The 12933-nt window shown below is 49.6% G+C and overlaps 1 protein-coding gene across 8 annotated transcripts in view; it reads left to right on the top strand.

Moving 5' to 3' along the window:
- The first annotated feature begins 5195 nt into the window (after positions 1 to 5195).
- The window catches only part of pum1 (pumilio RNA-binding family member 1), a 41517-nt gene continuing 33779 nt past the window's right edge, over positions 5196 to 12933 (top strand). For 7 of the 8 annotated variants that reach the window (XM_042338398.1, XM_042338395.1, XM_042338393.1 and 4 more), the window contains exons 1-2: positions 5196 to 5362; positions 8055 to 8547. In XM_042338398.1, coding sequence (XP_042194332.1) covers positions 8092 to 8547 — 456 coding nt within the window. In that variant the 5' untranslated portion in view covers positions 5196 to 5362; positions 8055 to 8091. The remainder of the gene's footprint in view (positions 5363 to 8054; positions 8548 to 12933) is intronic. The other variant, XM_042338392.1, reaches the window with a different exon arrangement.

Genomic DNA, 12933 nt, shown 5'->3' with positions numbered 1-12933 from the left:
TCAAAGCTTTCCTTTGTCTTCTCTTTCGCATGGATTCTGATGGAGAAGAACGCCACTTGGAGGCAGAAGAGATTTACTACAAGCTCCCACCAAAACTCCAGAAACTTGTGTTCACAACACGTCGCACGCGTCAAAATCAAGGTCTCTTAAGAACTCAATCAGCAGAGAGATGGGTGTCGAGTAAGAAGTAGGAGGTGACCGAAGGCATGTTCCGATTTTTTTTGATAACTGTCTCTTAATGTTAATATAAGAATAACCCTTGCATTTGATATTATCATAACGTGTAATACTCCGGGCATTTGATATAGCGCCTTTTCATGTCGTTGAGACATCTCAAAGCGCTCTACAGAATATATTAAGGTGAATTGACTGTATATTTTGTGGGCGAAACGATGCAGCTGCTTGCACAGAGCAGTATCGACAAACAAACATGGATTGAGTGACCATANTTTTTTTGAGGGATTACTACCCCTGGGAAAGTGATCCGCCTAACAACCAGGTTCCTGCTTACTGTTGGGGACACAGAGGCGTGTGGAGTAATGAAACTTGCCTAAAGGTTTTGCCCTGCCCGGGAATCGAACCCGGGTCCACTAGCTGGCGAGGAGAGAGGGTTAACCACTATGCTATGGGACAATGGTAAGCGTAACGTCCTTGACAACAGTTTCATCTGCAGCGAAGCAGTTCCCCCAGCATTGCACTGGAGTTTCAGCCTCGAATTCACAACCATCCTAACCCAGAGGTTAGGAACTGAGTCAGGCTGAGGAGCTGCCCAGAGGGAGATGTCAGCTCAGCTTAGCTCAGCCTTGGACGTCATTCAGCTACTGTTCACAAGATTAATACCCAGGATCAAGCAGCTTAGCTTTGACGAGAGGTTGGGTAGATTTGCATTATATACCTTAGAGCCGAGGAGGTTAAAGGGTGATCTGGTTGTGATGCTTAAAGCAACAAACAGAATTGATGAGCTAGATAGGGGACCATCCAGGAGGAAGTCATCTTTAATTCACAACTAGGACGGTTGGCTTTGAGCGTTTTCCAGATTATACGGTCAAGTGTAGTGACTGGGCAACGGGAGAGACTCACAGAGGCATTTACATGTACAGCGTGTTCACAAAGTCCTGTCACCCTTCCCTGTGTTTTCTTTCTTACAATACATTTCTATTTTCTGCTGAGGATTGCGTTGAGCGTAACAATACCAGTAACTTCCTCGTCCATCACTCCATCTGTGTTACGGAAGGTGTCACACCCAATGTGGGGACGGATGATTATCTGCCACAAAAATGATGGGGCTCACACACACATACACACACATATACACACACACACACACACATACACACACACACACACTCTGGACGTCTAAATACAATTAAACACTTGTACCGAATATAATAATAATCCTCATTATTATAATAAGTATTAATATTGATATAACATTACAATTCATTATTATTGGTGAGTTCTTGTGACTACAACTATCATCATTCTTCCACGTGTTTCAGTTGTTAGTCAGTGCACTGTGTAAAAAAAAACCACGTGGTAGTAACAGGACTTTGTGAACACGGTATTTATTACAAAAGGACATCTAGTGGTTCCACAAAGGCGCGGCAATTGCCAATTTGTTGTGTGGCTGAAATGAAACAAGGCGCTAGTTAATCTGCAGCTCCTCATTGCTGCAGATTAAACTAGCGCCTTGTTTCATTTTTACAGTATATGGTATTTATCCAGTTCTGCTTCGCAAGAAATCCCATGCTGTTATGTAGATAGAATCACACAGAGGGTCAAAGAGCAGATATACGGGCCATTTGGTTCAACGCCTCTCTTCCCTCCCCGCACCCCACCCCCCCACACGTGCCCCTCGAGGGGTTCAATGCCTCGCGCACCTTTTTGACCGCGCTTTCAGTCATCCGGCAGTCTCATTGCGGATTATGACCCGTGTTCATTCCATCCTAACACAAGAAGGGAACACCACACTGCACTATCCTTTGTGTGGCAGGTCAATGTGCATCGGTTCAGGAGGACGTCTCAAAGCGCTTCACTGCGTATTTTGTAGACGACCGCAGTTGCTTATCGACACACAGCGACATCCCATAAACAGCCATGAAGTGAATGACCAATGTTACCTGGGGGGATCCGTTGACCAGATCACCAGGAGAAACTCCCTTCTCTTTTCGAATAGTGCCATGGTATCTTTAACGTCCAACTAAACAGGTCGTTTATCATCTCATCCAAAGGACACCTCCGACAATGCAATGCCCCCCAACGTCACCCACCCCCCCCACCCCCAACCAGCACTGCATTGGATTGGACTCACGAATTGATTCCAAGTTGAGAGTGCTGTGCCAACATGAGCCAAGCTGACAGTTTATGAGGAGACGGCATATTTTGTGCCCCCTGATACATGATGCATTCTCCGTCAATAATGCATGACGGTGTCTTTCACTTAACGATTATCTATTGGGATACAATCACTGCAAATAAATTGTTGGGAAATAATTGTCCCTTATCGTAGATAAGTAAGTGACCCACTGGGGGATTGTAAATGCCAGTGCTTAAGACGTGCTTCTGTTTTTAAACCAACACAAACGAGTGCAATTCAAATATACAGTCATTCTTAATCCTGTATAAAATTTTCAAAATTGTAAGTGAATTAGACCCTTTGTACCATTTTCCCTGCTGCATAGTTTTCGGAAGAAAATCTCTTAATTTGGCAACTTTATTGATGGGGACGTCCTCCTGACGTGAAAGGCGTGACACAAATGTAATTTGTTGTTGTTGTTGTTGCAGGCCTTTCACGTGGTGTAGTGTCTCCGAGCAAATTATTATTATTAAAATATTTATATATGTAGAATACATAATAACCACCCTTGCATTTACACAAGCATCCTTCATACTGTTATCAAGCCTCAATTGATTGAGACGTCTCAAAGCGCTTCACAGGATTTACTGTAAAGTGTGGTGACCGTGTGGTTTTTTTCCTCCCAGGCGGACGCAGCAGCCAACGTGAACACAGCAAATGTCCCACAAAACGCCACGGAGCAAATAACTAATTTTTTTTCCAAAAAAAGGCGGGATAGGGAATCTGTTATTCGATTCCTTTGAATTAATGTACATCCACAACTGAGATCATACTTTAAAATGAACGCCTCTTGTGTTACAAGCAAAGTCTCGGCAGCGTGCGATCTGTTTGTTTGGAGCTTCCCCTAATGGGTATAAATTACCGCAGGTCAGAGTGGAAACTGTGGGACAAAAGGGTGGGAGGGGGAAAAACTGCGGCCGGATTTGAAGTGCCAGTGATTATTGTAATCGCCCTTTGGGAGCGCGCGCGCGTGTGCGTGTGTGTGTGTGTGCGCGCGTGTGTGTGGGGTGAGGTGGTGGGTGGTGGGGGAAGAAAGGAAGAAAACAGAGCGATTAAGTCGGTCAAGTGAGCGAGAGCATCTTGCGCGCGCCGCTGGGGCTGGCGTGGCCCACCCCCCAAACGTCCGGTGGCCGCGCTCTGCGGCCCGCCCCAGCCGACAAGCCCTTGGAGGCGCCTCGACAAGAGGCGACCGGGCGCCGGATCCGATGCGAGGACGATCGACCGATCGACGATCGACCGATCGACGATCGACCGATCGCCGGACCGATCGACCGACGGGTCCATCGCCGGACCGACCGTCCGTCCTCGCGCGGGTCAGCGGTCCGTACGGATCCCGACAAGTATCGTTCTCGGGCGGGCGGGTTAGACGACGCAGGGCGCGCAAGGGCGCTTTGCGGAAGGGGTGGGGGGGTGGGGCGCACTGGATGGATTGGGGTGGGTGGGGGTTGGGGCTGCCATCTGTTTAGCGTGTGGGTCTATTTGCAAACAAAGAGAGAGTGGAAGTAGTAATAGTGGGAGGAGGAGGAGAAGAAGAAGAAGAAGAGAGGAGGAGGGGGGGGAGGAATGGGGGAGGGGAGAGAGAGGGGGAGGGGGAGAGGGGGAGGGAGAGAGAGGGGGGAGGGGAGAGAGAGAGTGGGGGAGGGTAGAGAGAGGGGGAGGGGGGAGAGAGGAGGGGGAGGGGAGAGAAGGGGGAGGGGAAGGGGGAGGGGGGAGAGAGAGAGAGGGAGGGGGAGAGAGGGGGAGGAATGGGGGAGGGGAGAGAGACAGGGGGGAGGGGAGAGAGAGGGGGGGGGGGAGGGGGGAGGGGGAGAGAGGGGAGAGAGGGGGGAGGGAGAGAGAGGGGAGAGAGAGAGAGGGAGGGGGAGAGAGAGAGGGGGGATGGGGAGGGGAGAGAGGAGGGGGGGGGGAGAGAGAGGGAGGGGGGGGGAGAGAGAGGGGGAGGGGAGAGTGGGAGGGGATAGGAGAGAGAGGGGGGGGAGGAGGGGGAGAGAGAGGGGGGGGGGGATAGAGAGGGGGAGAGGAGGGGGGGAGGGAGAGAGGGGAGGGGAGAGAGAGAGGGGGAGGGGAGAGAGGGGGAGGGAGGAGGGGAGAGGAGGGGGAGGGGAGAGAGGGGGAGGGGAGGAGAGAGGGGGAGGGGAGAGAGGGGAGGGGGGAGAGAGGGGAGGGGGGAGGGGAGAGAAGGGGGAGGGAAGGGGAGGGGGGAGAGAGGAGAGGGAGGGGGAGAGAGGGGGAGGAATGGGGAGGGGAGAGAGACAGGGGGGGAGGGGAGAGAGAGGGGAGGGGGGAGAGGGGGAGGGGAGAGAGAGGGAGAGGGAGGGAGAGAGAGGGGAGAGAGAGAGAGGGAGGGGGGAGAGAGAGAGGGGGATGGGGAGGGGAGAGAGAGGGAGGGGGGAGGGGAGAGAGAGGGAGGGGGGGAGGGGAGAGAGAGGGGAGGGGAGAGTGGGAGGGGGATAGGAGAGAGAGGGGGAGGGGAGGAGGGGGAGAGAGAGGGGGGGAGGGGATAGAGAGGGGGAGAGGAGGGAGGGGAGGGAGAGAGGGGAGGGGGAGAGAGAGGGGTGAGGGGAGAGAGGGGGGGGAGGAGGGGAGAGAGGGGGAGGGGGAGGGGAGAGGGGGGAGGGGAGAGAGAGGGGGGAGGGGAGAGAGGGGGAGGGGGGAGAGAGGGGGAGGGGAGAGAGGGGGGGGGGGAGAGGGAGGGGAGAGAGGGGAGAGTGGGAGGGGGAGGGGAGAGAGGGGAGGGGGAGAGTGGGGGGGGAGGGGAGGGGAGAGTGGGAGGGGGAGGGGAGAGAGGGAGGGGGGAGGGGAGAGTGGGAGGGGGGAGAGGGGGAGGGGGGAAGGGAGAGAGGGGAGGGGGGAGGGGAGGCTGAGATCTCCCAGGATGCCCCGCGCGCGCCAGTCCCCAGCGCCGCGCCATGTTGTGAGGAGGAGAAGAGGAGAGAGAGAGAGAGAGACGACAGAGAGCGCGTGAGGGGGGCCCTCGCAATCCGCCGCAATCCGCCCGCTCCGCCCGTGAGTACGGCCGCCCGGACCCCCGCCCTCGACGCCCGGGAGCCGGGCCGACCCGCCGGCCTGGATATCGGGGAGGGAGGGAGAGGGGGGGAGGCGGCGAGCCCCCGGGGGTGCGGGTGTTGGGTTTCTGGGCGCCCCCCTCCCCCCATCCCCTCTCCTCACCCTCTCCCCCACACCCCCTCCTCTCCCCCTCCTCTCCCCCCTCCTCCCGCTTCGGATCAGCGCTCGGGCTTCGGGGGCCATTGTTGTAGTGAGTGAAGTGTGGGAGTGAGTGTTGGGGGAGGGGAGGGGGGGGGTTGGAGGTGGTGTGTGAGGGGGGGGGGGGGAGGGCAGCAGTATTGTACCAGGGTCTGAGGGGTGGGGGCGTGTGGGGGGCACTTTAGGGGGGAAATAAATCCCATCTGAGACCCACCCCTCACCCACACACCCCCCCCCCCCTCCCCCCCCTCCTCTCAGGGTGGGGGCAGGTCGTTAAATCGAGTAGAATTAATGTATTTTTTTTTGGGGGGGGGGTCTTGTTTGTGTTGTGTTTGGGGGTGTGGGGGGGTTTGAGGGGTGTGGGGTGTGTGTGGGGGGGGGTTTGAGGGGTGTGGGGGGGGGGGGTTTGAGGGGTGTGGGGGGGGGTTTGAGGGTGTGGGGGGGGGGGTTGGGTGAGTGGGGGTCTGAGAAAGAAACCGTAGTTATTTTTTTTGATGAAAGCTGGAGCAATGCTTGTTGTGTGTTTTTTTGGGGGGTGTGGAGGGGGGTTTGGGGGGGGTGTGTGTGTGGAGGGGGGATTGGGGGGGGTGTGTGGAGGGGGATTGGGGTGGTGGGGGGGGGGGGTGTTTTGATGGCCTTTTTTTTCGTGCCCAAGATCTGGAATTGTTTGTTCATTTTTTTTTAAGGGGAAAAAAGAAGTTTTTTTTTAATGTTTTTTTTGAAAGGAATTGCGAATTTTTGACTTGGAAAAGGGAGCTTTTTTTTTCTGGGGGGTGGGTGGGGGTGATTGGTTGGTTGGGAGGAGGTTGGCGGGGGGTGGGTGGTGGGGGGAGAGAGTAAATAAAGAAAGAAGGGGGTGGGGGGAGAGAGAGAGAGAGAGAGTCTGCTTTGCTTCCAATGTGTGGAGGAGGTTGTTCATGTGTTCAAAGCCTTTTTGTGTGTGTGTGTGTGTTAGGGGTGGGGGTGGTGTGTTAGGGGTGGGGGTGGTGTGTTAGGGGTGGGGGTGGTGTGTTAGGGGTGGGGGTGGTGTGTTAGGGGTGGGGTGGGGGAGAAGTGTATGAAATATGCATTGTTAAGGAGCATTGATTCTTAAATGCTTTTCCTCGTGGTGAAACGAGTTATTTGGGTGGGGGGCAATTGTGTGTTTGTTTGTGTTGTTTAAAGCTTTTGAGTCTTCTGCTTCAAATAAAGAGAGGGGGTGGGGAAAAAAGGAGAGAGATTTATTTTTTCTTCTTGATGGGGGGGGAAAATTCTCTTAATTTTCTTTCCATAAAAAGAAATAGGTGTTATTGAATTAAGCATTGAGACTGTGTGTGTATGTGTGTATATTTTATAGGATTAATATTTTAATCAGAAAATGAAATCTTGTGTTCCTACATTTCAGATGTGAGGCTTTTTTTTTTACACCCCCCCCCCCCCATATTCAGCTGTTGCAGTACTCGTAATTGGGGAGGGGGGAGGTTGGTTGTTCTTGGAAAATCTTGAGTATTTTATGTTTGAAACTACTTTTCTGTTGGGGGAGCAAAATGCTGCTTTGCTTGCACGTGTTGCAATGTATTTTATATTAATCGGTAGAATTTCAATGATGTCCCTCCCTGGTACATGATTTTTTTTTATAATTGGAGTTGGGGATTTTTTAGGTTTACTTCGTGTGTAAAAAAAAATATGAAACATTCGGAGACTTGGGTTTTTCTAAAAGAGGAAAATAATTGTTATAGGAGCTGAGTTGTGTCGGGTGAATGGAGGGAAGGGGGTTTGCTGTGAAATGCAAAACCTGTTTTTAACTCGTGTATTGTGTCAGTGAGAGATGCGTTTTAGCTCATAATTGTGCTTTATCAGATGTTACTCTGCCCCCCCCACCATCACCACCACCACCAAACCATTCTTGCTTGAAGTCCAAATATTTTTTTCAAAACAAACTTCTAATAAAAAGAATTGCTTTATAATAAAAGTAGACATAAAAGCACAGCTGTGTGTGTGTGTGTGCGCGCGCGTGTGTGTGTATGTGGGGGGTGGGGGCAGAGAGAGGATTAAGTAAATGCAAACTGCAGTGCTGACTTTGCAAAATATTCCCTCTTTTTATATTTATATATATATATATATCATGCAAAGTGAACTTTTCAATAGCTGAGTTTTTTCCCCCAAAAAGCCTGTAAACATTGTGACTGGGGTTGAATTTATAGCTAAATATAACATGTAAATATATAAAGTATATTTTCAAAAAGCGGACCCTATATGTTTGACAGTTTTAAAAAAAACACCTGAAGGAAGTGTGAGCAATGTTGACTATATATTATATAAATATATATTTATATAATTGTTTAAAAAAAGTGAAATGTATTCACACATGCTGGACATGTGCCATTGCACAAGGCCAAGGATTGTAGTTTTTTTAAAAAAAATGGCATTTCGATTTAAAAGAGGGTCAATTTTTTTTGTGTTGTTACATCGTGTTAAAGTGTGGGAATGTTTTTTTGTGTTTGTTTCCCCCTAGGTATAGGTGGAATGGTTGTTCCCTGTGTTTTTAAGGTATGAATGAAGTGCTCTGGCAGGACTCCCTCCCCCAGCAGCAACAGTATCAGCATCAACAGCAGCCTCCCCAGGACACACTCGGTCAGAGCGTTGCCCACAACATGCCGGTGGTGCTAACAGGACCCGCCGGTGCCCAGCCGCAGCAGCACGTCGCCTCGCAGGCCCTGGTGGCCGGCTCGGTCTCCACGCAAGGCCCAGGCTCCATGGGGCCCCCGTTGGCAGTGCCCGGGCTGGCACTGGCTGCGGGCCGCTCGCAGGACGATGCCATGGTGGATTATTTCTTCCAGAGGCAGCCGGTGGAGCAGCTGGGAGGAGCGGGAGGGGGCGGCGGCGGCGGAGGTGGTGGTGGAGGAGGCGGTGGAGGTGTAGGGAGCAGTGGTGGAGGAGGAGGCGGCGGTTACAATGGGAAACACCGCTGGCCGACAGGAGACAGCATCCATGTCGAACATCACCAGGTCAGTCCTCAATGTCTGTCCCCCACAAACTGGCTGCCTTTGCTCCACTCCCAGACCCAGTTCCGGTGCACTCCATGTTTACATCTCAGCTCAAGTTATTCNAAAAAAGAGAGGAAAAGCGCCTAAACTCTTCCGGGTGAGATGCGGGGGAAGCCGCTCAATTAAACGCACACATCGCGCGCTCGCTCGCTCAGAGAACTTGTGCTGGTCTCGCTCAGTGCGCTGACTGGGCTCTCGTTCCTTCGTAAAATCCCTGCGCTTCCGTGGCTGCTCGCGGGACGTTGCAGCGCGCACTTGGCTAGTCGTCACGGTAATTCGCAAGCCGCACGACACTGCATTTTACGGTAAAATCCCTTGAAGCGCTTTGTGACATTCTCCCAATGTGAAAGGCGCTGTCTTCAATCCCAAGTATTATGATTATGCCGTTCTCGTGTGCGTGTATTAACTATATATAATATATATATATATGTCAGGAAAAGAGACTTTCTTGTGGGCTGTCTAGGACTTTTTGATTTTGCAGGATTTTAACAATATTTAACTTTGAATAAAAATTCCATTGGTTTTGATCTGGCGCCTTGTCACATCGAAATGTCTCAAGAACCCCCTTTTGCATAATGAGCCGCTTTGAATTGCAGCAACTGATATTATGTAGGTAAATGTGGCAGCAACAGCTCATGAGCAACAGTGAGATGGGATGGATCATGTACTATGTATTTTCTTCTCTGAATTATACTTGAAAGAGCTGAACTGGCTGTTTTTAAAAAAAAAAAAATTTTTTTTTTAGTTTGTCTATTCTCTTCCCTTTCCTGTAACTTGATTTTTTTTATTCAACGTGGTTCTTGAATATTGTGGTTTGTAATTATGTTCCGTTAATGTTTGCTGTTCGAGATTTCCATCTCCTCCCTCCCCCTCCCCCCCCCCCCCACCCCAAGTGGGTCAATGCACCATGTGGTGTGAGCCACAGAGCAGGGAAGATTTTACAGCCAAGGGCCTAGGTTTGGACTATACTGAGACACTACATCTGTGATTGAGTACGAGTTGGGAAGGGACAGGAAGATTGGCACACAAGCAGTTGACAGTTGGCTTCCCTGCCACATTTAGCTCCTCGATAACTGGTTACAGCTTGTTGATGGCGAGAGATAATCCCACTCACTGCAGGCTGTAGTGGGGAAGTGTAATGGTGGTCTGCATTGCCATTGTGTGCCGGCAGCAGCAAAATGTTAGTTGGTCTCGACATACCAAGGAGTTGGGGGCGGAGGGGGAATATATGTTAACATTCCTGAACAGCGGGTTCATCAGCATGTGGAAAAGAAGAGTTAAGCTAAGGTTTTGGGTGGGACCGTTCACCACGAAGCATTCCGTGGACGGCCCGGTGAGTTTGTCCAGTGAGAAGCAGAAGCACACTAACCACAGACGAACCATGATCCTGCCTGTGTTTGGCTTGATTGCAGACTGTAAGATGATTGGTAGTTCACCTCGGCAGGGAGGGAAGGGGAAGGGTGATGGGTGGTGAGAGAGAAGGCTGGGCCAGGCTTCCTGCTCGTGATCAGTACAACAACCCCACCAATGGAAAGGGTGTCCTTATGGACACCCGGTTAAGACAGGAATAAACTGCTGTAATATCCCCACTGTCAATTAGCTTGTGAATAATGTACCCCCGCCGCTCCCCCCTTTACTGTGCAAAGTACCACAGGATGGCAGCTGTTTCCTCATTGTATGGAGAAAAGAGTCAAATGCCTCATGGAGGGGCAGAATGTTTCAGGGAGGTGGGGTAGGATAATGCGCCTTTGATTATTTTGATGAGTACCCTGAAGCATTAACCTGTCTCTCTCTTTCAGGTTCTCATCCAACTGCTATACCTGCCTTTTCTATTTTAATTTCAGGTTTTCTGCGTTCGCAGTTATTTTTTTCTTGCTCAGCATTTCCTGAAGCCTACTTGGAATGTTAACAGAAATAGTGAAGGATGAATGGGTAACAGGGCTGGGGTGCGTGCATGCGTGTGTGTGTGTGTGTGTGTTGGGGGTGGGGGGGGGTAACTAATACAGTCAATATTTGAAGTCGAGAGGATTCAGTTCAGGAAGAAAATAAGATTTGAAAGTTTAGGGCAGCACAGCAACGATAAGCATATTCCGCGAACATTAATAGTACAACTCCTCCTCCTTGTACATGCTGTATATTCTCCGGCACCACTGAATGCTGAAGGTGGTGGGGGAAGGTGGGTGGTCAGAGAAGTGTAATGAAAGATTCTGCGGATTTTGGTTCAAAATTTGGATTCGTGTTTGCTCAAAAAGGCTCTTGGTTTGCGTTCTTGGAAGTGGAATGTTGTTTTCGGGCCACTTGAGTCAACATGGTCCAGTTGAGGATGAGATGCTGATTCCCAGTCATTCATCGCAATACTTGTTTTTCCAAATAATTGCAATAATTTCTCTTTGTGCATCCCCAGGTATGCAAATTGTAAACTTAAAAAATGACAATCTTAGTAAATCGACTGGAACACTAGCTGCGAAAGGGATGACTCACAAAGGGGAGGGAGGAGGCTAGGTTTGCAGATCAAGGGAAACGCAGGCAATCTCATGTAGCAACAATTGCCACTTGGGTAAGGTACTGTGGAGTCGTATCCTGTGGAAAACCCAAGGAGGAATGAGTGGGGAGGCGGAGGAAAATATTTTGTTTCTTGAACAAAAAATGTTTTTAAAAAAAATCAAGATGTCACTATGCAACCACAATTGTCCACAAAATGGTGGATTGTTGCTGCACTGCAATGTTTGTCCATCTCAAGAAAAAATGACAAGAATTCTCTTATTTTCCATATGGTTTTATGCTTTATGCAATGATTTTTAGTTGCATATTTTAATGCATCTATACGATAGGCCGAATGGCCTTCCTCTGCACCGTACGTTTCTATGGTCCGAATGCACAAGGTGACAGTTGAAGTGAATCAGAAAATCTATAGGAATGAATTTTGCAGCTTTATAAAAATCTTGGTTTACGTTTGAGCTGGAGCAAAACTACAGGTAGATTTTTGTCTGGGTCTTTTATCATTTAACTATTAGCCCACACCCCACGTATCTGTTCGTGTTTAACTAATGTGAAAGAATGTGGGAACATGCTTAGCACAGAGAGATAAGGTTCCCGAGTATTGAGTGCTTGGATGCGTTGCTCGTAGGCTCTGATCAGTTGTAATGCTGGTTATTGTGATCATGGAATCAATTTGTGTGCTTTGGAGGGTTTTTGTTAACGCTGGGCATCGAGCCAGATAAGACGGGCTCTACGGATGAAGAACCATGCATTTCTGCTCAGTCGGCAATTAATACACTGCTAGAAACGTGTCTTAACAAACCAGTTTTGCCAGGATTGAAAATGGAAGATGAGCCTTTTGTCAGAGTGAGTTTAAAACCTCTGCACAATTTTGGAGTGGACGTATGTTAAGCTGTGGCTCTCATCTCAGCATTGTGATCCTTGCAGCAAAGGCGTGGCTGACTGTTTCTGTGCTCATGGGATTTACCACACACTGAATACATTGGTGAATGCCAACTGTGCGCCCAAATATGTTTCAAGTCATTTTAATTTGTATCGAGTCAGTTAGTTTAGCCTACAAATATTGGATTCACCAATGGCTCTCTGCTAGCCCATGCTTTAAAAACAATGGTGGTTGTTCCTGGTCTGGCTTTGAATCAAAGGTTTGCAATTCGATGCCTGCATGTGGAAACACAACCTGAAGTGGAGGCCTAAGAATACTGTACTGGTGGCTTCTGAAATTTCCAGTGGGTGCTTTTACATTGAAGTTGCATCAACGACGAGAAGAGAACTGCAAAATCAACATTTGACAAAATTCACGTATTTGCCCGTAATTAACTGCCGCTGGTAGGGTTGGAAAAGGTTTGGGGAGTATTTATTGATCCAGGGTTTAAAAGTGGTGAAGCGTTCTGCTTTTCAAACATTGACATGGGTCAGTAGTGTTGCAGTCCAAGGTTCCTGCCACTGAAGCCTGTTAGCTCGGTTGGTGTAGCTCCCTCACGTGTTACAAAACAAGTACTACCACATTTCAGTTTACCCCACGAGGCCTTCAGCTTTCATACTGATGTTTTGCTTATATCGTCCGAACTTTTATTAAGCAAATATTGGAACTCAGACATGTAGAATTTATCGCCCTGCATCAGGTGTCAATTACGTGACGCCTTTGCGTGGGACAAAGCGGGGGGGTTAAATTTTAACGTTTTTATAACTAGGGGATCTCCGTTCACACTGCCTTTGTACTCTTCATTACACGCTGTTAAAATTCCCAACCCCATTCTAGTGATCTTGTAGTTAGGTGTTCTCTACTCCTTTCATCTTTGGATCAAGATGTCAAAATGCAACCACAAAATGGTGGATTGTTGCTGCACT

Source organism: Callorhinchus milii, unplaced genomic scaffold (assembly GCF_018977255.1).
Source record: "Callorhinchus milii isolate IMCB2004 unplaced genomic scaffold, IMCB_Cmil_1.0 Scaffold10, whole genome shotgun sequence".
NCBI lineage: Eukaryota > Metazoa > Chordata > Chondrichthyes > Chimaeriformes > Callorhinchidae > Callorhinchus > Callorhinchus milii.
Note: the sequence above shows the minus strand (reverse complement) of the source record. Positions and strands in the feature narration are given on the sequence as shown.